The sequence below is a fragment of the Mesocricetus auratus genome, unplaced genomic scaffold, assembly GCF_017639785.1.
Source record: "Mesocricetus auratus isolate SY011 unplaced genomic scaffold, BCM_Maur_2.0 Super-Scaffold_100676, whole genome shotgun sequence".
Lineage (NCBI taxonomy): Eukaryota > Metazoa > Chordata > Mammalia > Rodentia > Cricetidae > Mesocricetus > Mesocricetus auratus.
The window spans coordinates 186,816,837-186,843,802 of NW_024429266.1; the positions used below are offsets into that span (position 1 = coordinate 186,816,837).

At 43.9% G+C, this 26,966-nt stretch overlaps 1 protein-coding gene and 1 long non-coding RNA gene across 5 annotated transcripts in view; one reads left to right on the forward strand and one right to left on the reverse strand.

Annotated features, from left to right (window-relative positions):
• Positions 1-26,966, forward strand: part of LOC106022317 — a 63,946-nt gene that overhangs the window by 33,906 nt on the left and 3,074 nt on the right. For 2 of the 4 annotated variants that reach the window (XR_005873901.1, XR_005873904.1), the window contains exons 5-6: positions 9,422-12,120; positions 12,807-12,895. This is a non-coding gene — a long non-coding RNA (uncharacterized LOC106022317). Of the gene's footprint in view, positions 1-9,421; positions 12,121-12,806; positions 12,896-13,316; positions 13,455-14,726; positions 15,372-26,966 lie in introns of those variants that run through there. The other 2 variants (XR_005873905.1, XR_005873907.1) reach the window with 2 other exon arrangements.
• The window catches only part of LOC101844701 (pregnancy zone protein), a 42,436-nt gene continuing 24,815 nt past the window's right edge, over positions 9,346-26,966 (reverse strand). Inside the window, exons 16-36 of the mRNA XM_013123625.3 lie at positions 25,948-26,112; positions 24,506-24,599; positions 22,312-22,468; positions 21,671-21,899; positions 20,982-21,108; positions 20,432-20,553; positions 20,171-20,222; positions 18,329-18,412; positions 17,666-17,842; positions 17,335-17,422; positions 16,715-16,871; positions 16,089-16,163; positions 15,674-15,851; positions 14,741-14,964; positions 13,346-13,564; positions 13,113-13,237; positions 12,784-12,874; positions 11,806-11,874; positions 11,304-11,406; positions 10,223-10,264; positions 9,346-9,501 (exon numbers count right to left, since the gene is read on the reverse strand). Coding sequence (XP_012979079.1) covers positions 9,479-9,501; positions 10,223-10,264; positions 11,304-11,406; positions 11,806-11,874; positions 12,784-12,874; positions 13,113-13,237; positions 13,346-13,564; positions 14,741-14,964; positions 15,674-15,851; positions 16,089-16,163; positions 16,715-16,871; positions 17,335-17,422; positions 17,666-17,842; positions 18,329-18,412; positions 20,171-20,222; positions 20,432-20,553; positions 20,982-21,108; positions 21,671-21,899; positions 22,312-22,468; positions 24,506-24,599; positions 25,948-26,112 — 2,601 coding nt within the window. The 3' untranslated portion in view covers positions 9,346-9,478. The remainder of the gene's footprint in view (positions 9,502-10,222; positions 10,265-11,303; positions 11,407-11,805; positions 11,875-12,783; positions 12,875-13,112; positions 13,238-13,345; positions 13,565-14,740; positions 14,965-15,673; positions 15,852-16,088; positions 16,164-16,714; positions 16,872-17,334; positions 17,423-17,665; positions 17,843-18,328; positions 18,413-20,170; positions 20,223-20,431; positions 20,554-20,981; positions 21,109-21,670; positions 21,900-22,311; positions 22,469-24,505; positions 24,600-25,947; positions 26,113-26,966) is intronic.

Sequence of the window (26,966 nt, forward strand, 5' to 3'; positions counted from 1 at the left end):
GGAATAATCACTGCTGTATTACTTTCCCTGGGGAGTCTGTTTCCATTGACCAGGATTAGCAGAGGAGCCAAGCAGAGCAAAACACAATTCTAAGAGAAGACACTAAGGGATTTATCCTTCCTGAAAATCCTATAATCAGGAATTAGGTTTTGAGATATTAGGAAAAAGTAAACCGACCAGGAAACAGCCCAGGAAGGAGTCATCATTCATCTCTTCACTGTCTTCTGGATGTAGGGGCCTTGTATCCTGAGGAGACCATAGCAGCAAGAACTCCACCACTGCTGTCACATCTGGGGAACTCCCAAAGCAGAATGAGACCAGCATCCCTTGTAGGAACAAGAAGAGGCCTAATCTATAGAAACTGAGGGATGAGAAATAAACACAAAAGATGGAGACAGAGGTCACATCCAGCCTGAGCCTAGGAACTGGCCACAGGAGTGCTTGTTTATAATCCTGGGGACAGGACCAGGCTCTGGCCATGACTGTGTCCCTGTGACCACATGAGGCGTGGACAGAAGAACCCAAGAGGTGATGTAGTAGAGGTGTGACCACATCAAAGCCCACAGTGTACTAAGTGCCAAGTGACCACAGCCTTTTCCTGTCCTTGCTTGACACACATCCAGCCTAGTGACCTCAGATTCTGGAGGTTTCTTAATGATGCCATTTATTTCTTCCACTAAAAATTTGGCAGTTTAATGCTTCCCATTACTGAGTTAGAACACAGTTCTAAAATGTGGTTCATCTCTTGGGCCCTAGAGACATCAGAGGTAGTGGTCGGGGCCCTGGTCTGTAGAGCTTGTGTGTGGATGCACAGATTAGATCTCTCACTACGCTTGTGCGCCTGGTTCCTTAGTTTGGGGTGTTGCTGAGCATCATGCTGGTTGAGCACAAAGACAGCAAGCGAGGGAGGCAGTCTTGAGCAGCCATGGAGTTGCTTCTGGTGTAGGAGGAAAAGCGTGTGCCCAGGCATTAAGGCAGAGAGCTGTTCAGTTCAGTTTCCATGGCGGGCAACAAGCCAGACAATTCCTTCCTTTGGATTTTGAGATGAGAGTGTTCTTTATGGGTCCAGATAACCTCACAGCAGAAACCTGGGAGCCCAACCCGAGCACGAGCCGTCATCCAGTTGAGGAACTGGATCAAGCTTCTGTGTTATTTTCAACTTCTTAGCACGACTCCTCCCAGGAGCCACTTCTGCAAGAATTTCTGCACAGAAAGTTTCCAAGTGGCCAGCAGGGCTGCAGTTCCCAGGGTCTCAAGATGCTGGAGAGGTATACTCTGGTAACTGTGCTGTGTCTCTGTCAAGGTCATTAGGAGGACATGTAGTAGGCTTCACTTAGATCTTCGTGGAAAGTTTTTGCTAAGTTGAGTGTGAGTTATTTGATCCATCTTTCCATGGGAGCTGTTACAAACATGCATGTCCAAGACAATAGTTTGGAATCATGAATTCACATAGAATGTTTTCTCAGGTACATTTTAATTTTTATTTTCTCAAAGTGTGGCTTTGATAAAATGAAGGAGAGATCCATTTTGACTCATGGTTTGTGGGATGCAGTCCATTGTGGTGGTGATGGCATGGCAGAATTCCATGGCAGGAGCGTGTGGCTGGGACATTTCTCGTATACACAGACCATGATGCAGACAGACATGAGTGCTTGCATTCAATTAGTCTTTAAAAATTTTAAAGATTTATTAATTTATTATGAATACAACATCCTGCCTCCATGTACGCCTACACATCAGAAGAGGGCACCAGATCTCATTATGGATGGTTGTGAGCCACCATGTGGTTGCTGGGACCTCTTGGAAGAGCAGTCAGTGCTCTTAACCTCTGAGCCATCTCTCCAGCCCACAATTAGTCTTTAAAAAATTTTAAGGGGCCCAAAGTGTTCAGGTTTTATGTATAAAGCTTCTTATTGTTGTACAGACAGCAAAAATATTGCTGCAGTCAGTGTCACTGGTAGGTACTGCTACAAGTTTTACATGAAAATATTTAGTTTTTCTTCTTGAAAATAGATTCTTCTCCCATACAACACGTCCTGACCTCAGTTTCTGTCCACTCCCACCACTTCCCTTTTCCCGCCCCTCTGCCCCAGATCCACTCCCCATCTCTTTCCCTTCAGAAAGGAGACAACAGCCAGACATGATGAAACAAGATACAACTGGCCCCTTTCTTTCCCTTTTTTATTCACTCTGGGACTTACGGGACTAGCCACATTGAGGGTGGGTCTCCCCTCCTCCATTATTTCTCACTGGAACACGCAGTCCTACCCAAGTGTATCTCCTAGGTGATTCTAAATCCAGTTAAACTGATTATGAAGATTAACTGCCACTCAGGCGAGATGCCACATTGTTCATTTGTGTCTGTTATGCCTTTGGGACCCAGGATGCTGACAGTAGCAAGGCGGTGGTGATGTCCCATGCCTGTTATCCTTAGGAGGTGGAGGCTGCAGGATTTGGAGTTCAAACTTAAATCAGAACTTGTTTTAAGTGTACTCCAGGAAATATAATGTCGGACTTTGGCAAACTCCTCCTTACAGAGAAGTGCACAAAACTAGTTTTTCTGGTCCTCTGTCTTGGTGGCTATGGCTCAAGACTTGAACTGCTAATCCATGCCAATCTGTGTTCCTGGTTCAAACTCAAAAGCTACTTAATCTCTGAATGGAGGTCAACTTTACAGACAAGGATGAAAAGCCCGTAAAAATTGCCTTCACTCTTTGTAGCCTTCCCACAGACTCCTCCAACCCATCTGATAAACAGTCAGACTCACTCTTTTGAACTAATCAGAAAAAGCCCCCCCCCAAATAACAAATGTATCTTCCAGGAAGTTGAGTAAAAACTTGGGGGTGTTGAGAACACTGCTTCCTGGGATGGTTCCCATTTAGTCAGTAACTCCTATGCTTATCCTTGTCCTCCCCCCATAAATTTAAGCAGTTCATTTCTTCTAGAATTCAACAAATCCAACTCCAGATAGTTTCACAAGGTGACAGTGTCCTGATGTGTGAATTCAGATACCAGTCTCTGACCTAAGGCCACTTCCTGACTACACACCACCAAACAAGGAGCCCCTCTAACCCGATGCTGCCCCAATTCAGCAGGAAACAGATTGCTTTGTGATTCAGATGTCTGCTAATCTTTAGGATCTCACTTTTTCTATAAAATAGTCTGTACACATACACACACACACACAAAGGCTCTCTCTCTCTCATGCACACACAAATATATATATGGCCAGGTTACCAGGCCATAAGCATTGAAGGCTACAGGAGGGCAAGAACACACCCAGGTTCCCACCCCGATACTCCAGGATCAGAGGCAGCCTGCCTATTGTCAGGAGTGACCCCTGTCATGTAACCCAAGTATGCCCAATTCCTCTACCTTGTTAGGTAGCATAGGTCACATATTAACTGAGCCTGCTTCCTCTTGATGCAAGATCCTCCCCTTGTGTCTGAAGCCCTTAACAGTAGACAGCCTGTTTTGTCTGCTTTGCGGTAGTCAGAGCCTTGCCTGTTGTTAGACACCTGTTGACTAAGGATGATCTCCCTCAGCTAATCTCTCTCAAACCCCCTCTCCTTTCCCACCCTAAACCAAACAGTAATAGAGCTGGACATTGGTGGAGCACACCTTTAATCCCAGCACTCGGGAGGCAGAGAGGCAGGCGGATGTCTGTGAGTTCGAGGCCAGCTTGATCTACAGAGGGAGTTCCAGGACAACCTAAGCAACAGAGAAACTCTGTCTTGAAAAAACAAAAAACAAAACGAAACTGTAGTGACCAGCCGCCCCATTTTAGCAGCCATGACAGGCTACCATGTTCTTGCATGACCTTGCAGCTCCTGTCCTGGTCACTAGGAGGTCAGATGCCCTCATGGCAAGGAGCCAATCAAAAGTTAGCTGGTGGGGCTGTGCTTTATGCCTCTGGGTGTGCTTTACGGACAAGTGCACGACAGTGACACAGTGACGCGCAGAGCATAGCAACCGCCCTGGGAGGGCCTATGGCCATAACAACCAGTTGACCAATCAACACAGGGCAGGTCGTCCAAACTTAGAAGCACACCAACCTGAGACTGTTTCATACCCCTAGACACTCCCCTTACACTGCCCTTTAAGATCCCTGCCTCAAGGTTGCTCAGGGTCTTTTCTCCAACCATCCAAGGGACCTCCCCATTGCTTGCTCCTGCAGTAGCTGAGACACACTGACTTGATTCTCATGTAATTTTTGCCTCGAATATGGGTAAGGGATTAGAGCAGTAGAATATGAGGGTCTAGAGACACCCAAAGTCATCTATCCCTATGCTTTAAATCTCTTTAACTGGAGGTTTTTTTTTTTTATTGAAATTACAGACCGCATTAGTGATAACCTCAGCACAGACAATACTTCACCAGGTCCAGGTCCTGATGACCCGGGTCATTTTTTTTTTAATTTTTCAAAACAGGGTTTCTCTGTGTACCCTTGGCTGTCTTGGAACTCTGTAGACCAGGCTGGCCTCAAACTCACAGAGATTCGATTGCCTTTGCCTCCCAAGTGCTGAGATTAAAGGTGTGTGCCACCAATGCCAGGTCTGGCTTTGCTCTTTAATTCTAATAAAGGCATTTTATGCAAACACACGAATACAGAGAAAAGATCCTGGGGAATGCCCCAGCACCCCTAATTCAGCTACAGCTAACAGGCAGAAACCCCTCCTCAGTCATAGCTTCACCCACACTTTTCGAAAGGAATCCCACATGCTGGTGTTTTGATCTTCTTGTCTTTGTTTTCTTTTCCAGTACCAACTTCCTTAAAGAGAAAGTGAGATAAGAGAGAGGGATAAAGGGTGGGGGTGGGGTGGGGATGTTAGGTAGGGGGTTTACAAAAGGGAACGGTGTAAGGAAAAGGAGCCCAAAGACTCCTGTGTGGCCTTTATGTCGACCTCTCGGGACTCCTAGACATTCAGTGACATGAAGATCAGCTCAGGGCTGGGGAATCAGTGAAGGAGGTACTCATCTGCGATGCGTGTTCCAGGCCCCTGTTTTAATGATCTGAATTGAATTTTCTGCAAAGACTGCCCTGAGGACAGCATTCTCCCCACGACTCTCCCCTGCAGCTGATTTCCTCTTGGCTGAGGAGGAGGGAGCCGGGGACAAGAAAGTGGAATGGCTGTCGCCCCCTCTGCTGGCTGCCTGCCTGGGCGGCAAGGAAGGCCCACAGCAGCTATGCTGCTGGAAGAACGGTCTTGCCGTTCCTTCGGGAAATTTACCCCAGACGAACAATGGAAACACGGCGTGGGAGAGGGTCTCCTCAAAGTTTTATCCCCCACCTGACCTCCAGGCCTGCAGGGCTCAGGGATGACCAGGCTTCCAGTGGCCTCAGTGGGCCAACACCTATGATGGCAAGCACAGCTGGATGGCGAGGGGGAAGACGGGGGGGGGGGCGGACGGACGGACCAGGCCTCTGTCACAGGAGCAGCCGTTTGGTGAGTGCTTCTGGCCTTCTGGATGACAGGCGCCTGTGACCTCATCATCCCAGCAGAGGATAGCTGTCTCACTGTGGGTGCAACTGCAGGACGGAAGAGCCCAGGCCTTTGTCACTGGCTGTAGAAACGCGTGCCACAGGACAGGGTCACTCAGCCAGCAGGGGGTGCTGGTGATATTTTCTTCCCACTGCTCAGCCCTTGTGCTTTCCCCAGAGGCAAGGGCAGGTCCCTAGGAGCTGTTGAACCTCTGGGTTTGTCTTTACCAGCCTCATGGTCTCCGTTCCGTCAGAGTCGAGCAGAGACTGCCGAAGGAGGCAACTGTGTGGACACGGCCTGGGGGAGACTGGCCTGGATGATCGCAGGCATTGTGACTGACAGCCTCCCATTGGGATCTCAAAGATGGCAGATTCCACTATGGAACCAGGGTGGGGACATCCTACCAGCCCTGTCACACGGCTGTCTGGGACTTACAGGCAAGCATTATTTCCCTTTTCAATACAGTGACCAAGGCAGTCACCGTGGGGCAATTGAACAGGTTTTCCCTGCGGTCTATTCCCTGTAGGGGACTCCACTGACAACGCATGGCACAGCAAAGTCGGTGTGTCGGTTTGTGAACATAGAGGACCTGGAACTTTGCAGGACCACACTCCTGTACCCTCAGTTAGGTATAAGGTGGCAGCTGATCGTCCTTGGAGGCTGGCACGTGCCTGGGACTCAGCATGGTGTCTGAAGACTGAGGAGTACAACCAGAGTATCAGAGAGCCGGACACAGGCACCTGAGTCTCTTCCAGGACCATTGTTCTTTCTAGTTTTCAGGTGCCCATGACGCCTGACATTTGAGGGTAGTCCCTACACCCCTCACCCACTCCAAGATTCCAGGATACAGTATATGGCTTCTCTCCTGGTCTCTGCACACACTGTTCCTCTTCAGGCCGCTCCAAGGCCAACAAGGAGCAGAGAAAGGAGGGCTCTGTGGGCTCTGGCATTTCGTTCCCACATCTTTCCCAGTCAGCTGTCACCTGAGCAACCCTACCTCTGCAGCTGTCAGAGTCCTCACCACGGCAAAGCACAGCCGGGCAAGGACAGAACCCACATCCCGCAAGAGCTGCAGTGCCCAGGCTTCCTGTTCTTCTACACACTGCCACCATGTGGGGCCTGAGAGCATCACCCGATCCCCTTGTAAAAACGCTGAGTTGTCCAAACTTCTCAGAAATGTCTGTAAGTCAGAAAGTCAGTACTGGGCAAATTGATGCACTTCAACTGACGATACAGCAAAGCAGGTTTCAAATGCAGTTAGAGCATAAATACGACAGGGTCCACTCTGCATTTTTTTTTGAGGGCAGATTTCGTGGAATAGTCTAGTCACAGCAACAACCCTACTCCATCTCCCCTACCTATCAGGGAGCACAGATGATCACATGACCTCTTAGCCTTCTATTCTGTGTTTCTTTCTATTATGGCCTGTGTCTTTATACGTTGTAAGGGTCTCTATACGTTTAAAAAGCTGTGGTATGGGTCAGTGGTTGAGTGCTCTCCTGGTCTTGGTGAGACCCTGGGTTCAATACCCAGCATTGTAACGGTAGTTAAGTCAACCCATATTAAAACAATGTAGTATCTGAGTCTGTGAAGATGGCTCAGTTGCTATGCAACCATGAGGACCTGAGTCTGAATTCCCAGCATGCACAGAAAAGGCTGAGTATGGCTGTATGTGCTTGTAGCCCTGCTATTGGAACGGGGAGACAGGTGGCTCCTAGGATCTCATTGGTCAGTCAGTCCAGCCTACATGGCCAGCTTCTGGTTCACTGAGGGACCGTGCCACAAGGGAGCAAGATAGAGACCATCACAAGAGGACACTAATGTCTTCCTCAGGCCTCTGCATGTGTGGTTGTACACTCTCAACTTTGTAGTCACACAGTATCAAGTTCAAAAGCAACTCAGGAAAATTCAGTTCTCTTTTTAAAGAGATAACTTTCTAGTGTTCAATTGCAGTTAATTCTTTGGTTTACAACATCAGCGTTTTGTTGAATTTAGGAATTAGCTTATATTTTAACATAGCAATCATCTCTCCCTGGTGCCTCCTACAGATCCTGGCGAATTCATAATTTCAATATTTCCCAGATAGTCTCTCGGTCTCTGGAGGCACTCCTATCAAAACTTTGGCAGGGAAACTTCTAGACTTTGATTCTATCAAGAATAAACTGCAGTTGGTATGTGATGCATGAGAGAATAAATATATAAAAGAATATATATTATATATCCAGGTTTAGTTTCATACATCTATATAATCCCAGCACTTGGGAGACCAGGGCAGGAGGATTTTGAGTTTGAGGCTAACCTGTAATACACAGCAAGATTATGTCTCATAAAACCCAAAAAACAACACTGCTCATCCTCCAAAGCCCCCCTAACACCCCTAAATCAAATCAAACTAACCCCTAACAACCACACAAACCAAGAAGCCAAGCCTACTTTGTGATTCTGGATTAGGCTGGGCTAGATGGCCACCGGGCACCACCAAAAGAGTCTGATCATTCAGTGCCTTCCCAGACAAAGGGCTTAGTCAGACATTTCCTGTATCTCATTGTAGATCTATGGCACTGAAGAAATAGAAGAGGGTGAATAGACGCATGCAGACATGTTTCTGCACATTCCAGCTGGCCCATCTGTGGGGCTTTGTAGCCCATGCGTTTGGATTTCTTTGTGCCTCAGTCTGAGAAACTGTGGATGGTGTCACCTTAGAGTTGGGCAGTAACTTCTGGGGGTGAACATTAATGAGACAAGGCACCTGAGAACCAAAAGACAGGTCAGTGAAGAAAGAGAACACAGAGCAGGCAGAGTCAATGTTCAGTGCAAGACGTGCAGTCTTCTGAGGCAGAGGCCAGCTCTGCCTGAACACTAATGGAGGAATCGCTGTTCTTATGACACTGCTGCCATGCTCAGTAATGCAGAGAGTGGGAGCTGGAGAGATGGCTGGGGGTTCAGAGCACTGGCTGCTCTTCCAGAGGTCTTGAGTTCAATTCCCAGTAACCACACAGTGGCTCACAACCATCTGTAGTATCTGATGCCTTCTTCTGGCATGCAGAGCACTGATTCATGAATGTAAATAAGTAAAATACATGCATGCTTGTATATGTGTGTGTGCTTGCTCATGCATGTGCTCACACACACAAATACAGAGAGCAATGCAGAACTCAAGGGTTTAGATGTAGATTCTCTCCGCACCCATGATGTGCCATTAACCCAGGAATGAGCTCCCCTGCCTCGCCACACTGAGATGATCCTCACTGAACATGAACAAGGTATTCCAAAGCGGGGCTGCACAGAGGAAAAGACATTCCAGAAGAAACCAAAGAAACAGAAACTTAGGGGATGGGAACAAGTTCAACATAAAATTATGCAAAGAAGACAGAGGTCTTCTGTTGTCTTCATTTGTAGGCATTTTAAGTGTTTTCATGAGGTAGATCAAATGAAATTATATGTTAAAGTTACTTTTTAAAATAAGTTGGAAAAGAAAGACCAACCCAGTTACTCTTACTCTTAACATCACCCCCTTCTCTCTTTATCTGGAATTCTTTTAGTTATTCACAAACACACTTAGGCAGGTGTGCACCACCTAATATTGTGCAATAGCCCCACTGGTATGAACATTCCACGGTTTGTTAGATTACCTTTGACCTATTGATGAGCATTTGGACTGTTTTCCAATGTTAGACAACATGGATTCATTTCCTCTGTGTTTTTGTGGGATAACCAAACCTTAAAAAACTTTATAGCATTTTCTAGTGTATCTCTTTCTGTAATTTCTTTAGGTTCTGTTAAATTGCTGTGGAGAATAAAAACCCTTTCTCAGAAAATAAGTATAATGATAAAAGTACAAAAATAAAATGAAATATAGATGTAAATGTCATAGCTTTATTTAATATATAAATTTTATGTGTCCCTTCCATTTATTTCATTGTCCTTTCTCCTAACAGGTCTTGGTTCTTCATGTCTGGAGAAGTTCATCTGATGAAATATACAGGTTCCCATTTTTAAGCATTTCCATGTCCAGCATCTAAAGGGGAGAACAGAAATATCAAGGGAAGTAAAAAACCTACTAAAAGAACTAGTTTTAATATTCAATTCTAAATCTTTAAATTTTATTATCTCTAAACAATGAAACTGTTCTTAGATTCTCTTCAGAGTTTAAAAGGAGAGCCAAAGGTGCCATAGAAAATGAGTCATTGTGAAAGACAAACCCTGTCAATCAACATAAAGGAATGTCTTCTATGTGAGATCTCTCATGTTGTGCAGTATGGCTAATTGCAGTGACACTGAATTTAACCAGCACACATTTAAAAATGTCTTAAGAATATGGGTGGGCACTAGGTATAGAATGCAAACATTAGTTGATTTAATTTTTATGTCTTACAAATTCTTTTATATTTTTAATATGAAGTTTGATCATATTATTCCCCTGCCCAATTCCTCCCAGATTTTCCCCACCTTCTCCCCTACCCAACTTCATGTTTTCTCTTTTTCTCTCTAATAAATCTCTCAAATTCTTAAATTTAGTTATAAACAAGTCACTCCCAGGTACTAGTAATTATATTTCACTAGCATATTTCTATTAAGAAATTCTACAATGTATTTGATATAGTCCAACTTATTGATGATTCATCAGAATTTATATATTACAAAATGCTATGCTAAAAACCAGCCTAGTATGGAGGACTCAAGCAGACGTTCACTTATTTTCTTTAAATTGGCATTAGATTTGACTATTTATACTGTACCGGTGCTGAAAGGGGCCCTGTATTCTTCAGTGGCGAATTCATCTAGAACACAGAATGGTTGGGCAGAAAGTGGTTAATTGTGGATAAACCCTGTCAGCAAAGAACAAAAGCACAAATCACAGCTATAGAATCAGTGAAAATAAAGTCTATACTAAGTTGACTTGGTTGGGGTGGAGGCTAAGAGAAGGGGTCTCTGGAATAGACCTGAGGTGTGAGAAGGGGTCTCTGGAATAGACCTGAGGGGTAAGAAGGGGTCCCTGGAATAGACCTGAGGGGGTCAGAAGGGGTCTCTGGAATAGACCTGAGGTATGAGAAGGGGTCTCTGGAATAGACCTGAGGTGTAGACTGCAGGCTTGCTGTACGTGTAGGTACCGCAGGACTCAGACGTCCCTCCTCACAACTGTGCTCCCCGCTAGCATCCCGTCTTCTCTGGGTCTTTCCTCAGTTTAACAAGGAGACATCGTTTACTGCTCTAACATTAGGTATAACGCTGGCAAGTTTCAAGTTCAAAATCAGGAACAAATGGAAGAATTTCCTTCTTTATCCAGTATCCTCCCATTTTGGGGGATTTATCTATAGCACATTAAAAATAGATCAAATGAGTTGGGCGGTAGTGGTGCACACCTTTGATCCCAGCACTTGGGAGGCAGAGGCAGGCGAATCTCTGTGAATTTGAGACCAACCTGGTCTACAAGAGCTAATTCCAGGTCAGCCTCCAAAGCCACAGAGAACCCCCCCCAAATCAAATGGTAGGTTCTATGTCACACATCAGTGCAAGATATGATTTAAAAATTATTGCTATTCTTACTTTTCCAGAACAATCCAGCTTAGAGCAAGCAACTTTAAAGGAAAATTTAGATAGAACTCATGATCAATTGTTTCATGATGTCTTCATTAGCATGGCCCTAGACTTGTTTAAGTGCACCCAAGAGGTTAATGTGCAAAAACATAATTATAAGTGACCATAAACTCACTTTTTCTTCCAGTGAAAGATTGTGGAGTTTTGTTTTATTTAAGATAACTTTTGATTAGGCTAGACACCATTTCTTATTGCCACTTAGCATATCTGGATTCCACTTACCTGTCTCATAATAATCATAGACTTTTACTGGAGCTGGTTTTAAGTTTTCTACTGGGATGTCTTGTTCCACCAAGAAGGCGAAACTCAAGGTTTGATTGGTTAGCTGGAGAGATGAAAGAACAGAATTGAACTCAATGATTAACTTAGTTAGTTGTTAGTCACCATCTTGTTTTCTTAAGATATACCAAGCTGTAGGAGTGTACTAGGTCACATTTCACAGCCTAGAAGAGAATGGGACACTTTCCTCTTTATAACATAACTAATAAAAGATGAAAGAACAAAAGGTATGTTCATAAACAGTGTTGCTGATCAGTTCTGGTGCCATTTTTTCTTTGTAGCTTTTTTGTCCTTAACGTGTGTGTGTGTGTGTGTGTGTGTGTGTGTGTGTGTGTGTGTGTGTGTGTGTGTGTGTGAGTGATAAAGGGGTGGTGGAGACTGACTCTTTGGAATCTTGATGGTCTGGTTAGCAATTCTTACAGACCCCAGAATCACAAAGTCTTACCTCTTCAGTGTAGACTAGAACATGGTTGGTGTTCACTTCAGTCCTCTGAATATTAGGATGGTTTTGGAGCTGTTGATAAACCAGAAATATGGAGTGAGGACAGTTTATGTGAAGAGCAGTTTCCAGGTATTTTTCACATAAAAGGCTTCTCTGAAGAGTCCAAACTACTGATTTTTTATTTTTTAATATTTTATTTATTGTGTATACAGTCTTCTGCCTGCATGCCAGCAGAGGGCACTGGATCTCATTCAAGGTGGTTGTGAGCCACCGTGTGGTTGCCGGGAATTGAACCCAGGACCTCTGGAAGAACAGTCAGTGAGTGCTCCTAACCGCTGAGCCAACCCTTCAGCCCCCTGACTTTTTATTTCTTTAGGAACACTACTCATAATGATAATGTTTATTGAATCCTTTCTATTTATATGTATGTAATACTTCCTATTTATATGTATGTATATAGATAATATATGCGATATATACATATACTAGTAATTCGTAAGGAGATACATGTATGTGTGATTATATACATTTTTTGAAAGTATGTCCACAAACCTGATAGCTAATTGCTTGGTAGAATTGAATATAAGGCTAAAACTTAGACCTCATACCCAACATACTATTAACCAATATAAGCAGTAATAAATGATGGAATCACACTCTGGAGAGGCAGGTTTGCAGGAGTAAGCCTTTGAAAACTACATCAGTAAAATCAAATAGACAAACAGTATGACATTGCCGCCTGCAAGAGTTATTGTTAACCATTTCCACATATGGTTAAGTGTTTTTATTCATTTTACAGACCAACCAACTCCCTCCCCTCCTCTCACTCCTCTCCACCTCCCCTGCAACCCACCCCCATCCACTGCTCAGAAAGGGTAAGGCCTCTCATGGGGAGTCAACAAAGCCTGGAGCATCAAGTTGAAGCAGGACCTGAGGAGGGGTCCTGTGTTTAGCCTTTTCTACTGATGGCATAGGGTTTACCTTTTTCACGGTTGACTTCACAGGTATGAAGCCTGATACCATCTTCACATCAACAATGGCCATGTTGGATCTGGGTCGTTCTCCGGTGTAACTGTGAAGGTAACACACAGAGGTGAGTCCTTCAGACCAGGTTCCTCGGGATTGATGGAAGCCAGAAGTCTAACGTTCTTATTACTAAGTTTCTCTGGCTACCGTATCTGTGTAGTTATTTGGAAATCTCACCATTTTCCTCTCCTCTCTTCAGATAGATTATGTATGCATATATGTAAATATAGACATAATGTATATATGTAAATATATACATACATGTATTGCAACTTAGGTTTTACCTTACGTTGATGTGAATCTGGAATGTTCTGTAATTTTCATTAGAGTTTATGGGGAGGGTATCAACCCGCAGAGCGAAGGGCACTTTTCCTTCTCTCTTCGGAAAGATGTTGTATTTTAGAGACGTCTGAAAACAACCAGAGCAAAATTCTTTGTCTCAGTGCTGACGACTTAACCTCTTCTAAGTAACTCCACTCTTCACTTAGCAATGAAAATGTAACCCTGGAGGCCTCACCTGGAGGTACGCACATCCTGACCCTGACACTGTGGTGACATAATTTCCGGGGAGATCTGGCAGCCTGACTTCCTGCAGCAGCAGGCGGTTGGCATTGTGAACATTGAACTTCTGAGAGAAGCTCCCTGAGGACTTGATGGTGGCCTGCACGTCTGTCTTACTTCTTGTAAAAGTGGCTGCTCCGTATTTAGAGAGGGCTTGGAGAGCCACCACTGTATCCTGAGGAAAAGAAAGAAACAGAAATTGCAGTGGATGCAGCGACAGCAATGCCACACTGAATGTCAACACGGCTTCCTTTCAGGGTTATTTAGTCAAAAGCACAGCTAATTATAATTTCAGTACAGTTCCATCCTGCTTACCAATGGTGACCCAACCTAGGTGTTTCAGAGGGAATGAGTTTTATCATTTACACAGATTACAATATGTACAGAAATATGTATCATCAGTAATTTATAAATCTGTGTAGCAATACTCGTAGAAATTTGAAATGAGGAAGAAAATGTAGGCTAAGATAGAAAAAGAAGACTGAAGATGAGAAGTGAAGAAAGATAATTCTTGAATAATGAAAAGTATTTATGGAGAGGGGAGAGGAACATCGTGGAAGAGCTGGAATATTGTAAATGGACCCAGAAATGGCAGCAAGTCCATTCCAGAAGTGGCGTAAGGACTTGCCTAACTAACGGGGCAAGTACACATTTACTACGGACAGAAAATGGCGTAGGCAGAATATTAGATAATTTTAATCTGTGGATGGAAACAAAGTTAATTTTCTCATGGAAGTAATTCTACAAAAACAGTATTTTGGGAAACTGGCGCCTAGTGATGTTGAGGACCTTCATCAGGAAGAAGATAATGAGAATATAAGGCAGACATAGTGATCTGTAAGTGAATTAGGCTGGGACTTAGTGTTGGAGGGATGGAGAATGTATACGTTAGAAATGATGATGATTCAGCTATGTAATTCTTAGGATATGTTTGTGTTTACATATGGTTTAGTTGATTTACTGTTCCCTCATAGGGTGTACTGGCTAGTTTTGTGTGTCAACTTGACGAAGGAGCCTCAGTTGAGGAAATGTCTCCTTGAGATCCAGGTGTAAGGCATTTTCTCATTTAGTGATCAATGGGGCAGGGCCCAGCTCATGGTGGGTGGTGCCATCCCTGGGCTGCTGGTCCTGGGTTCTATAAAAAGGTGGGCTGAATAAGCCAGGGACAGCAAGCCAGTAAGCAGCTCCCCTCCATGGCCTCTGTGCCAGCTCCAGGATCCTGCCCTATGTGAGTTCCTGTCCTGACTTCCTTCAGTGATGAACGGCGATGCTGAAGTGTAAGCCTGATAAGCCCTTTCCTCCCTGACTTGCTCTTTGGTCACGGTGTTTCGTCACAGGTCTCCCCACAGACCTGAGTAGAGGAGAAGCCCCCGTGGGAGTTTTGTTGCTTGGTGATCCATTTCACAATTTGGGATGCTGAAGACAGGTCCTCTGAAGACCGGGAAGTCAAAGTCGTGAGATAGGCAAGAAGCACATAAGATGTTAATTCCACTTCAGCAGAAGGGGCCCGTGGTTGATAATAGAGCGTCTTTACTTCCTGAACGTTTCCAGGACGCCGCCAGTGGATCGAATCATCTTTTAAATGGAAAGGATAAAATTTTAAGCTTAAAACATCATTTTAAAATCTAGTCCAAGAGTAATGATTAGTTCAGCTAATGAACTGGCACACAGGAAATGAGTAGACACTTTATAATAGTCACAAGCAGATTATTATTATTATCATTATTTTGAGGCAGGGTGTCATTATCTACACCAGGGTGGTCTCGAACCTGGAGATCTACCTGTCTCTGCCTCCTAAGTGCTGGGGTTAAAGGCATGAGCTACCATGCCTGGTAACAAGCAGATCTTTACCAAGAAAGTACATCAAGCTCCCAGACGATCACTCGGGAAGTCATTGTGTCTCTTATGTACTTGTGCAGCACCAGCAGTTGGATTATATAAAATCAGTAATGTGTGTCAATAAAATGGCTGCTATCACTTAAGTGCTGGGTCAGTGGGTTTCTCTCTCTGTCTTTCTGGCTAAGGTGGCACAAGAGTAACTCTGTCTTTCATCATTAGTGACTGTAGCTAGTTTACTTTGCAATGGGAGCGCCTACCTTCTTTCACAGCCTCTGTTTAGTGATTCAAAAGTAACTCTGTCTTTCATCATTGGTGACTGTAGCTAGTTTACTTTGCAATGGGAGCGCCTACCTTCTTTCACAGCCTCTGTTTAGTGATTCAAAAGTAACTCTGTCTTTCATCATTAGTGACTGTAGCTAGTTTACTTTGCAATGGGAGCGCCTACCTTCTTTCACAGCCTCTCTGTTTAGTGATTCAAGCACCTCGCTTCGCTTGGCATGGTTTCCTGCCAGGGCGAAGGCATAGGCCAACAGTGCCTTGGTATAGACATGACTTCCTTGGCTCTGTGAGATGGAGGCCCAGGCTGTTTCCAGGCAAAATAGAGCATTACGGACAATACTGTGCTATAAAAGAAGATGAGAAACAATTTTAAAACAACAGAACCAGGCTAAGGAAGTACCCCAGGCTAACACCAGGCTGAGAGTCACACTGTGACAACCCAGCATCAGAGGCTGTGACAACCAGAATCCAAGACCACAAAAACTGGTGGAGGTGTCCGCAGGGGATCCTAGTTGTGTCATTTTTTATTTTTTAATTTCATTCCTTACGTTTGCAAAGGAGGTATAGGGATGTGTACATACCTCAGTAGTCAGTGGCATCTCCAGCAGAGCAATGGTGATGTAGGCAGAGAGTGTCACTTCATCATCCACACCACCCTGAAAGGACAGAGGGAGAACTCGCACACTTCAGCATTTGCTGGAACATTAGACCCTCCAAGTTATGTCACTCGGACCGGACCGGACGGAGAACTCTTTTTTTTTTTTTTCCGAGACAGGGTTTCTCTGTGGCTTTGGAGGCCATCCTGGAACTCACTCTGTAGACCAGGCTGGCCTCGAACTCACAGAGATCCGCCTGCCTCTGCCTCCCGAGTGCTGGGATTAAAGGCGTGCGCCACCAACTCGAAGCCCGGAGAACTCTTTTTTAAAGGTCTGAATCATGTGTGTATGTGTGCATTTATGTGTCAGTTTGTGCATGAGTGAAGTACCTATGGAGGCTGGAAGAGGGCATTGGGTTATCTGGAGCTGGAGTTACAGGTGGTTGTGAACTGTTTGAGGAGGATGCCGGGAACCAAGCTGTTGCCTGCAATAGCACTAAATGCTCTTAAGCACTGAGTCATCTCCTCAGCCACAAGGATTGGAGAACTCTCAGAGAAGCCTTCCTTACTACATATCACAGCCTTCAGAGTCAAGGAGAAGCAGGGCATCACCTTCATAGCATTGTTGAGCAGATATCCGGACTGTTGGAAACAACCGTTTTCCTTTTGTTTCATTGAGAGCCAGCTGAGGGATTTGGTGATGTGTGTCTTCTCTATAAAGATGTGGGACTGAGCTTGAGAAAAGGCCTTGAGTACGAATGCAGTGAGCCTGTCAGCAGAAAAGAGACCAAGACAGTAGGGCCACCTCACTTTGAAGCTCGCTCTGTGTTGCCCGCAGACACTGATCTTCACAGGTCAATGGAGGTCTTTCTGGAGGGTCTTAGTTGACAGCTTTACGTCTCCCTCCCATCGCAACTGCTTATTCCAAATGACTTCTGACTATCCCACTCTGCGTCTCTTTCCCTGCTCTCTACCTTGCCACCTCTGAAGGGCAGCAGAGAGCTTTCCCCATGACTGTGGACAACTGTACTTCCTGACCTCTGTTTCCTTGCTTCACTATTATTGGTGGTGTTGGCAGAGCAGGTTGGTTTTCAGAGGTCAGTAGGGATGACATTTGGAGTTTTAAGAATAAGTAAACCTTCAAGAAAAGAATCCCAGGTACCAGAGAAAGCCATTCCTAGACCCTGAAATGCTTCAGCTCAGCAGAGCATGAAGACACAATCTCATCTTACCAAGTATTCCCCTGGCTGTTCCCACCTCGATCCCCAAATGTGCTGTATGAGCCATCACTGTGCTGATAGTTCAGCTGCCTCTGATACCCTGGAGAGGGAATTTCAGTCATTTATGAAGTAGAGCGCCATTAGACAATTATTATTATTCATTTGTTTTAACCCTATCAGAGAATCATTGAGTAAACATTTTTTTACTCACATTTCTAAGGTTATTGACACTATTGGGAGTCATTATTCTAGAGAGGGGCATTCGATTGGAAATTACAGCAACAGTGATCACCAAATCTGAACCAAACTGAAGGCATTTAGGAGTTCAGGTAAAATCGCTCACCGCTGATGAGGTGACGAATGGCTTTGGACTTGATCGTCTCCGTCAGCTGTTGCGTCTCATTCAGATAGTTGAGAACATAAATGTTAGGGACGAAAAGGACCATGTTTTGTTCTCCACAGCCGTAGGGCATCTGGACAAGATTGTCAAGGTTTTGCATTGCAGAGCCTAGTATATCGCCTGAGGAGTGAAAGGTTATTGCAAATGAGAAGAATATAGACACGGTTTGTTTTGGAGTAGGAAAAATATATCCAAGAGGCTACGTTATTAGTGGAGTAAAAGACAAAGAATAATATAAAAACATGAGAAAGTAGAGAGCAGGGAAGAAACTGAACAGCAAGAGATAACATCTTTTCCGGTGGGCCATAATGTCTAGGAAAATGGAGCTATCATTTTTACATCTGCTAGGATACACTGTCGCCAGTTGATGACTTGAGGATGAGGACACAGCCCTTTTAGCTGTCCGAGTTAACCAAAGCATACTGCACAGAACAGCATCTGCTAGACCTGCTTTCTCCCACTCACCCAGGGCAGCCCTGAGTTTGCGGCTCCTTTCCCAGTCCAGCATCTGGTGCTCAGTGACTTCATTAGTCATGCACAGTGAGACCCTGTGCATACTGGGATTACAGGGAGGGACAGCGTTATGGCTGGGACTGAGAGACTTACCCAAGACAGAATGTGTAGCCCTGGCAGATCCTTCAACCACATTGGGTGGAAGATTCAGTGACCACTCATGAGGTAATTCATTATCTAATGAAAGAAGACAAGACTTTAAACAATAATAGTGTGAGTCGGGAGTCAGGAGGGGGATGAAAGAAATGCTCTATGTTTGCCACAAATATTTTCCTTAACATTATCCAGATGCAATCTTTTTGTTTCTCTTGGACTTTAAGCGGTTTCTTGATGCAATTCAGTTTCTCCCAAAGCCTCCATTCATTCCTCTCATGGCAAAGTTCATATTGGTTATATATTTGTACTAAATGTCTATAGCTTTCCTTATAAGCATATATGTAACTAAGACTTCCTTCTTTCTCCTCATGGATTATGTTCTCTCTCTCTCTCTCTCTCTCTTTCTCTCTCTCTCTCTCTCTCTCTTTCTGTGCACTCATGAGACAGGGTCTCTAATTGAATCTAGAACTTGCTGTTTCAGCTAGACAGGCTGACCAGCGTTCCTCTGGGGTCCTCCTGCCCCTGTTCCTCGGTTCCCTAATGCTGACTCTGATTACAGGTGTTCACTGTCTTGCTCAGCTTTTATACGATGGCTGGGGATCCAAACTCAGGTCCTCATGCTTGCACAGCAAGTGTTTTACCTACTGAGCCATCTCCCTGGCTGCAATTCCGCTCATTGCTAATGTTTTTACATAAGCACTTATCCCACGAATATGCATTAAATGTGTGATTTGTGCTGAGTTCTGTCTTATGTGCGGTGAATGGCGACTTTCAAAACTCATTCTTTCACTTTTATAAGGAGGGTTAGGAAAATGAGTGAAGATGTATTTAGTGAGATTGACATTGGTGGGTCCTGGAGAAAATGAAAAGAGGCGGTTTGTAGACTGAGCTAGTAAAGTGTGGGCAATCAGGAAGTGGGAGGCTGGGGAGACAACTCACTATGGAAAGACTCATCGAGAAAGTCGTTTGTATTCAGAGACCATCAGTAAGCTGTGGAGTAAGATTTACAGATACCGTTGGAAAAATACTTCCAGGAGAAATGAACCAAAAAGTATAAAGACTTCAGAGGCTGCTGTGATAACCGTGCTCCAAGAGGGAAGAGAAGGCTGGTGTGGCTGGCTCGCAGCAAGTGAGAGACAGAGCAGGAGGCTATGGGGGTGGTATTATGCGTTTTAGCACTGTGGAATGTAGAGGAGCTGAGAGAGATGTGGGGAGAGGAAGGACATGTTCTGACTGACCGGATGTGTTCTTGAAGGGAACCCTCTCGTTGTATAGGGACAAGAGGAGATGGCTAGAGGGTCAGTTAGGAAATTGCTGAATTCTGTTTTCTTTTCTTTTTTCTTTTTTTGAGATGTGGTCTTATGGTCTCGCCTCTGTTGGCCTCAAACTTGTGACGTTCCTGTCTTGTCTTCCTAACAGCTGGGGTTTCAAGTATGCACCAACACATACAGCTCAGTTAGGAAGTCACTGAAATAGGCCAGCCAGAGAGAGGACTGGAGTAGAAGCAGATGTGGCAAGAAGTAGGCAAAGTCTCATAAACTTGAAAGTGATTGGGGTGGAGTAGAAGAGAAGTAACACGATAAAGGCAGATAATAATATATTATACAATGATAATAATAATAATAATAATAATAATACTGGTAGTATCCTCAATAGCATTTATACTTTATTCCCTTGGGGGAAATTGAGCCTATTTTGTGAGATTCCCATCAAGAAAGGGCTTCTCCTCATGAAGTATATTTAGGTTTCATAGTAAGCCGTATCCTAGAGAGACTTTTCAACCGCTATAAACTCTACTAAATGGCTTAACTTGAGAATTTTGTGTTTTGTTACACATACCTGATACACATAACAATGTGTTGAATGTTTGTTCCTTCTCGATTCCTTCAGGCTTTGAATAAAAAAAAAGTAAAATGATATATAACACACAAAAAACAAAACCAACCAACCAACCAACCAAACAAACAAAAACCAAAGCCCCAAACTAATTGCTTTGAAGTATTAGTAAAAAATTGAGCTGTAGACCCATCTTGGAAATGAGATACAGTCTCCCAAATTACAAACACAATGTCATACGACAGATTCACAGTACTCACACACCTCGACTATTAAAGGCTTGATTACAGTGTCCTTCCGTATAAGGGATGGTGCCTCTGTCTTCTCGTCGCCACACGATTCTGGAGACTGTAAGACTTCTGCAGTGGCTGTGAAGTTCACCTCCCCTGGGAGATACAAATTTGATGGCTTTAAATAATAATACCAGATGACCCAGAAGTTGAAGATGCTTGTTGCCTAGCCTGACACCCTGCGTTTGATTTCTGGGACCCACATCGTAGAAACAGAGAACCAACTCCCTGGAAGTTGTTGTCTGACCTCCACATGTACATTGTGGGGCACGCACACACACACACACACACACACACACACACACACACACACACACACACACACACACGGCAAATAAATGGATTTGAAAATTCAGAAAAGAAGTTATACTGTGTTAAGTGCTTTCCCCCCAGTGTACACAGCGGTTTTCTGCTTGGTTGATGAGTTTTAAATTCAAGAGAAGGAAAAGCATGCATTGGGCTCACAGCCAGAGCAAACCATTGCAACACAAAGCATGAAATAAGTCAACAGCTTTGCCACTCACCCAGCGACTTTGGGGTCACAGCCCAGGACACAGTATTCCTTCCATTTCCACAGATGCAGTGAGAGTCTTCATGGACCCCCACTGGGACTGCCAGGAAATCAGGAGAGATCTCTAGGTCCACACGGATCTGTTCTCAAACCCAGAGAGGTAGAGAGAGTTAGGGGGAGGGACGAGAGGCAGAGACTGCAGAGAAGGCCAGAGGCTTTGAGATGTGTCAGAGTGGGTAAATCCTAGTACATACTTCGAAGTTTAGATGTTTGCAACATAGGAATGGAGTAAATGCCTGGAATTTCTCTGTGCCAGTGGAGGAGGAGGTGTTTCTTTAGACAGACTTTAAATACAGAGTCATTTAGTTGGGCATGGTGGTATGTTCCTATAATTCCAGCACACTGCTAGTTAAGGCAGGAAGGCGGGCATTTTTAGGGCAACCTGGGCATGTGTACAGTGAGACTATCTGTCTCAAAAAAATTCAAAAAGGAAAGAGTAATCATATGGGAACCATATCTGAATTTAGGAACATTTATACAGAGTCCTGAATGAAAACTGTGTCACCAGAAAGCTTTTCTCTGAATACTTGCTCCCTTCTGAAATCAGGGCACACCACATACACAGCCCCAGGAGGGGCCTGAGGAACCCTAGGTAATGGGGGGTGATTGGGTTCCCACTCCCTTCCAGAGAAGTACCCTTACCCGGATGCAGTGAGACATATAGTTGAACACTGTGGCTTTGAGGGTGAAGGCTTCTCCCCGCACCACAGAGTAGGGGAGGGTAAGTTCCAAGAAGAAGGGCTGGAAGACTGTGAGAGAGATGGTCGGGGAGAGACCAAGGCCAGTGTCTCCAGACAAGCAGAATGCATTGGCTTTCCACTCAGTGATGGAGTCAGGGACCTTCACTGCCAGCTCGCTGCCACCTGAGACACTGGTGTGGAGGAAAAGGACAGGGAATCAGACAAACCAGGGTGTGGCAACTCAGGAAACAAGTGCAGTAAACACGGGACTAAATCTCGGGGCTTCATGCTTCTGTTGGGGTCTCTGGAAGTCTTCCCCTTCCATCTTCTTCCCTCCCTCTCTCTCCCCTCCTTTCTTATTTTCTTCTCCACTCCCTCCCTTTGTTTCCCCCCTTTCTCCCCGGGGGAAAAAGACAGCTTCCAGTTTTCTGTTCCTTTTGTAAACTGGGAACCACATGAGGGGGAGAAGAATTGTTTCACTGTGAGATACGTGAACTGTAGAACTTGGTTCCTGAAAGGATCAGGTGCCAAGCATGACACCAAAGTCCCAGAGCAAGGTTCACACTCTCACCTACGCTAAGTCCCAGGGGGCACTCAACTCACTCCAGTGGCACCAAGTCCCAGATCCAGGTTTCTGGGAAGTACTTCCGCACCGTCTCCCTTACTTCCAGCACTGGGGCACTTTCGCTCATGGCCATTGTGTAGCTCATTCCTCTGAAGCCCGCTCCTGAGCCTGCTACCATAGGTAAGGCTTGCGGTGCTATGAGAAGACAACATAGGAGCCCCACAGTGAGACTCATTCTCATAATGGATTTTGGATGGTTGTTAGGTAGAAGAGGGTCATCTACCCAGTAGTCACTTTTTTATATTTTTATATATTTTTATTACTTTGTATATTTTATACATTTGTTCTTTTGCTTCATGGAATAGAGGTGAGTATATTTTTCTTTACAAAGCAAATATAGCTTTCTCTAAGATGGCTGTTCTCCTGAAATGAGAGTCAGGTCTTCCACTGGCATTGACAGTGAACATCAAAGAACAGGAAAGGAAATTAGCTGCAGCAAGATTTCAGAAATATGGCTCATTTAGCAGAGCACGAGACAGAGACACAAGCAGTAAACAGTAGGAATGTGTGTGTTACACACCCTAGTCTTGGAAATGGATTGCCGCTCCATATGGGGCTGTGCCTTCGAGAGCAGAGATTGGGAAAACATTGGCAACAGTAAAAAGGGCTCTGGACATGCCGCAAGCAAAAGCTAACCCACAATCAAAGGTGCGAGGAGTCTGAGGTGTTCTCCCAGTTTGCAACATCGATTTTGCTGTAACCTTGGGTCTGAGCATACACCATGTGCCCTTTGCACTGCTGTCACTGTTTGACCCACATTCCAGACTGTTGCCTGCTGTGCACTGCTGTAGTTCTGTTCTCCACACGAAGGCTTCTGCTCTCCGTAGAAGCATAATGGTTCAATTACAAAAACAAATAGTTCTAATGTCTTCCTTCTAGCTCTACATGATAAAATTCAGAGCTAGAATTTTATCATTAGAATGTCTGAATTTTAAAAACTGCTCTTATTTGAGTTGTTGACTTGAGTTTGATAAAAAAAATGGTTCAATGAATTTTAGTGTGGAATTAAAACAGAAGAGTTAATAATGTCTGAAATGGCCATAAATATGTGTCTACTTTTTTTTTTACTGTGCTTTTATGTGAAGTGCCACTCTGCTGAGTACAAAGCTAACACGTCAACCAAGGCTGAAAAAACAGAAGATGCTTCAGATCCTATTGTATTCAATATGCATCCAAAATTTAGTTCTTTATGCGAGATAGACAAGCATATTCATCTCATTAGCATGCAAATTTGCTTTTTTAGTAAATGGCAAATGCACAGGTGTACCAAAGAATCATTTTAAAATGTATTTCTTTATCATTCACTGTCATTAAACATTTATATTCATAGCTACTTGATACAGCTACATGCCAGGGTTACATTTGAAAAGAGACTACAAATGCACAAAGTTTAACAAGTCCATTATATACCGTGGGGATCAGCTATAATCTTCACTACAGCTGGTCCTCGTGACTTCACCATGGGGAATTTAAAGTGGTCATTGGTTGATGGGAAGCCAAGGAGGGGAGGGAACTCCAGAGAAACAGCTGTGCCAGTGTATCCACAAAAGTAGGAAGGCACCTTCAGAGGTTAATGAAAAGTCCCTCTAGGGTAGAATGTCTGTTTCAGGAGTGTGCTTACCATAGTCAAGCAATTAAAGACTAGTGTAATTATAGAATAAAACACCATGGAGGTTAGGGCAAAGGCATCTTTTAAGGCAAGACTCAGTGAGACAAAATAAATAGCTTCTGTGTGAGCATGAAGATAAGCAATATGGAGCTCCGCCCCTGAGATGGAGTGTTGGCGGTGGGCCGAAGCCTCAGATGCTGTCATGACTGACTTAGACGTGGTGTCTACAGAGGGCATGTGAAGAATCGAGATGACTGACATCTAGGGTAAAAAGGCAGTTTTGACAAGAGAAGGGAGAGAGGGGAGAGAAGTGGGTAGGGGAGAGGACATGGGAGGGAGGGAGAGAAACGGTAATCTTATCTGAGTTCTATTTTTGGCAGAAGATGTGACTTGTGTATACATTGCCTAAGATGATGTATACGATGTGTATGTATGTATGTATGTATGTATGTATGTATGTATGTATGTATGTATGTGTTCTTTGAGCTCCCACCCTACCCCAGTGAAACATCGTTTTTTTTTTTCTCCCATTTTTCTAGCAGACAAAGAAATCATACATTTACCATAGGCTGCAGGTATTGCTGGATAGGCTTGAGGCAGGTAGCAAAAACGTGGCTTGTGGATTTTGGAGTTGGTAAAAACATTTAATCCTATAGACTGGAAAAATATTACATGTTAAAGCATATTGGAAATTCCAGAGAGGGGATTTAATTTGTTCTCAGCTAAGCGCAGACCTTTTGAGAAACAATTACCAACCACTGACAAATGGGACCTTTTGAAATTCAAAAGCTCTTCAAAACAAAGTAAGGCACTGTCTATAGAAGGGGAGAAAAATCTTTTCCAACTGTACATCTTATTAATGTGTATAATATATCTATAATGGGAATAAAATCTATCGTACAAATAACTAAAAAACCCTAAACAACAAGAAATCAAACCAATTAGGAAACAGGCTAATAAAGTTAACAGTTCTCAAAAGATGAAATGTAAGCCATCAATAAACACATGAAACATGTTCAACTTCCCTAGCCATTAGAGAAATGTAAATCAAAACCATACTGAGATTCTATATTAGTCCAGTCAGAAGGGCAGTCATTAAGAAAAAAAAAACAAGAGCAAATACTGACAAGGAAATGGTCACAAGGAATCCTTTATACGCTGCTGGTGGCAGTGAAAACTAGTCCAGTCACTACAGAAGTGTGGAGGTTTCTCAAAAAACTAAAAGGAGACAGATACTCCATATGACTCTACTACCCCTTACCCAAAGCACTGCAAACTAGCCTATTACAGAGACTCTGGCATTTCAGCATTTATTCAATCATTGTTTGCAACAGCTAACTTATGGAATCAACTTGAGTGTCCCAAAACAAAGGTGTGGGTAAGGAAAATACATATCTATACACAAGCATACATACATACAAAGCCATGTCATTTGCAGGAAAATATATGCAACTGGAGTTGATTATATTAAGTGAGCTACACCAGTCTCAGAAAGAAAAATATTACGTGTTTTTAATGACTATGTTTTCTCTCACTTGTGGTTCCTAGACTTTATAAAGATACATAAGGTCCCCTCTGCATATATTAATGAAAGTAGAACAAAATGGTCTGGGGGACAAAGGAGACTCATGGGAAGTGGGGAGGGGCAGGGAAAGGGAGGGTGAGACCTGGGGGCTATGATCAACACACAATGTATACACAGATACTTTAGAAACTTCAAAGAATTTATTGTGCAAATGACACATTACAGCTGCCAAGAAGGAACTCATATGTTAATCTCTATGTATGTATCTATGTATCTACATATCTAGATACAGAATGAAACCACTTATTACTTAAGGTGCCAGAGAAATCCCAGTAGATATGTATGTGCACAAAGTAACCACACCTCTGAGATTCTTTTCTGTTGGAGAGGGAAGGATCAGATTGTACTGCTTAGAGGCTTCTGGACTTTGCATCTTAACACAGACTTATAAATCAGCTCTGGTGAGTTTCGGGGGGTTACCTTAAAAACGCTGTTGGCGTCGTCATCACTCAGGTCCTGCTTTGGTGTGTACACAATCCCATTGTGAGTGATTTCGTCTGCATTGATGCACTTTTCATCATGTTCATATATTGGGCCACCATAATGAGCACCCTGGGGAGACTTTTCTGGCAGCAATTTATAGATCTGAATGTTGGAAGAGAACAAAGGGAAACTGTTTCTTGTTTAAAGAATTTTAAATGTAACAGTGCTCAACATGGAAGTCAAACCACCACGGTTTTATTCACCCTTGCTATGTGTATGACATAAGGGATGAGGCAGGGACTCATAGAAAGAGTCTGAATGTCAAAGTTTTTAATCTTCTTGTGCACAAATGCAGCATTTAAGGGGCTGAGAGGATGGAGATGTAGCTCAGTGGGTAGAATGCTTGTCTAACTAACAGGCATGAAGCCTTGGATTTCAAGGCCAGGACTACATAAACTAGGCATGCTGGTGCAGGTCTGTAATCCCAGCACTTGGGAGATGGGGACCTAAGGATAAAAAACTCAAGGTCATCCTTAGTTGTCTTATGAGTTCAATGATAGTCTGGGCTATACCAGACTCTTTAAAAAAATGAAGAAAATTTGCCAAAATTGATCTGAATGTAGAAGACTATGAAGATGAGAGCTAGAGGCTGGCAGTTTTCAGGTTAGTGGTGTAGAGGGAGGATGGATAATGGACACCCGTAGGCAATTGGATCACTTCTGAACCTGGTCTCAGTAGTGCTGGACCTGGAGGCAAGAAGCAGAGGGTACCTGTAAAACTGGTAAAGACACCACAAAGCCAGTAGGCGGGGATGCTTCTTTGAAAATGCAAAGACTTTTTAAAGATGTGTGAAAAGAAACTGTATTTGTCTGCTCTTAAGACCAGCAAGTGCTTGATACCAGGAAGAGCAGAGAAGCCTGGCATCTTACATAGTCCTTGAGTTGTGACAGGTTAGCAAGTGGACCAGAAGAAACTAGATTCTCTAAAACGTATTGTCGCATGCTATCTCTATAATT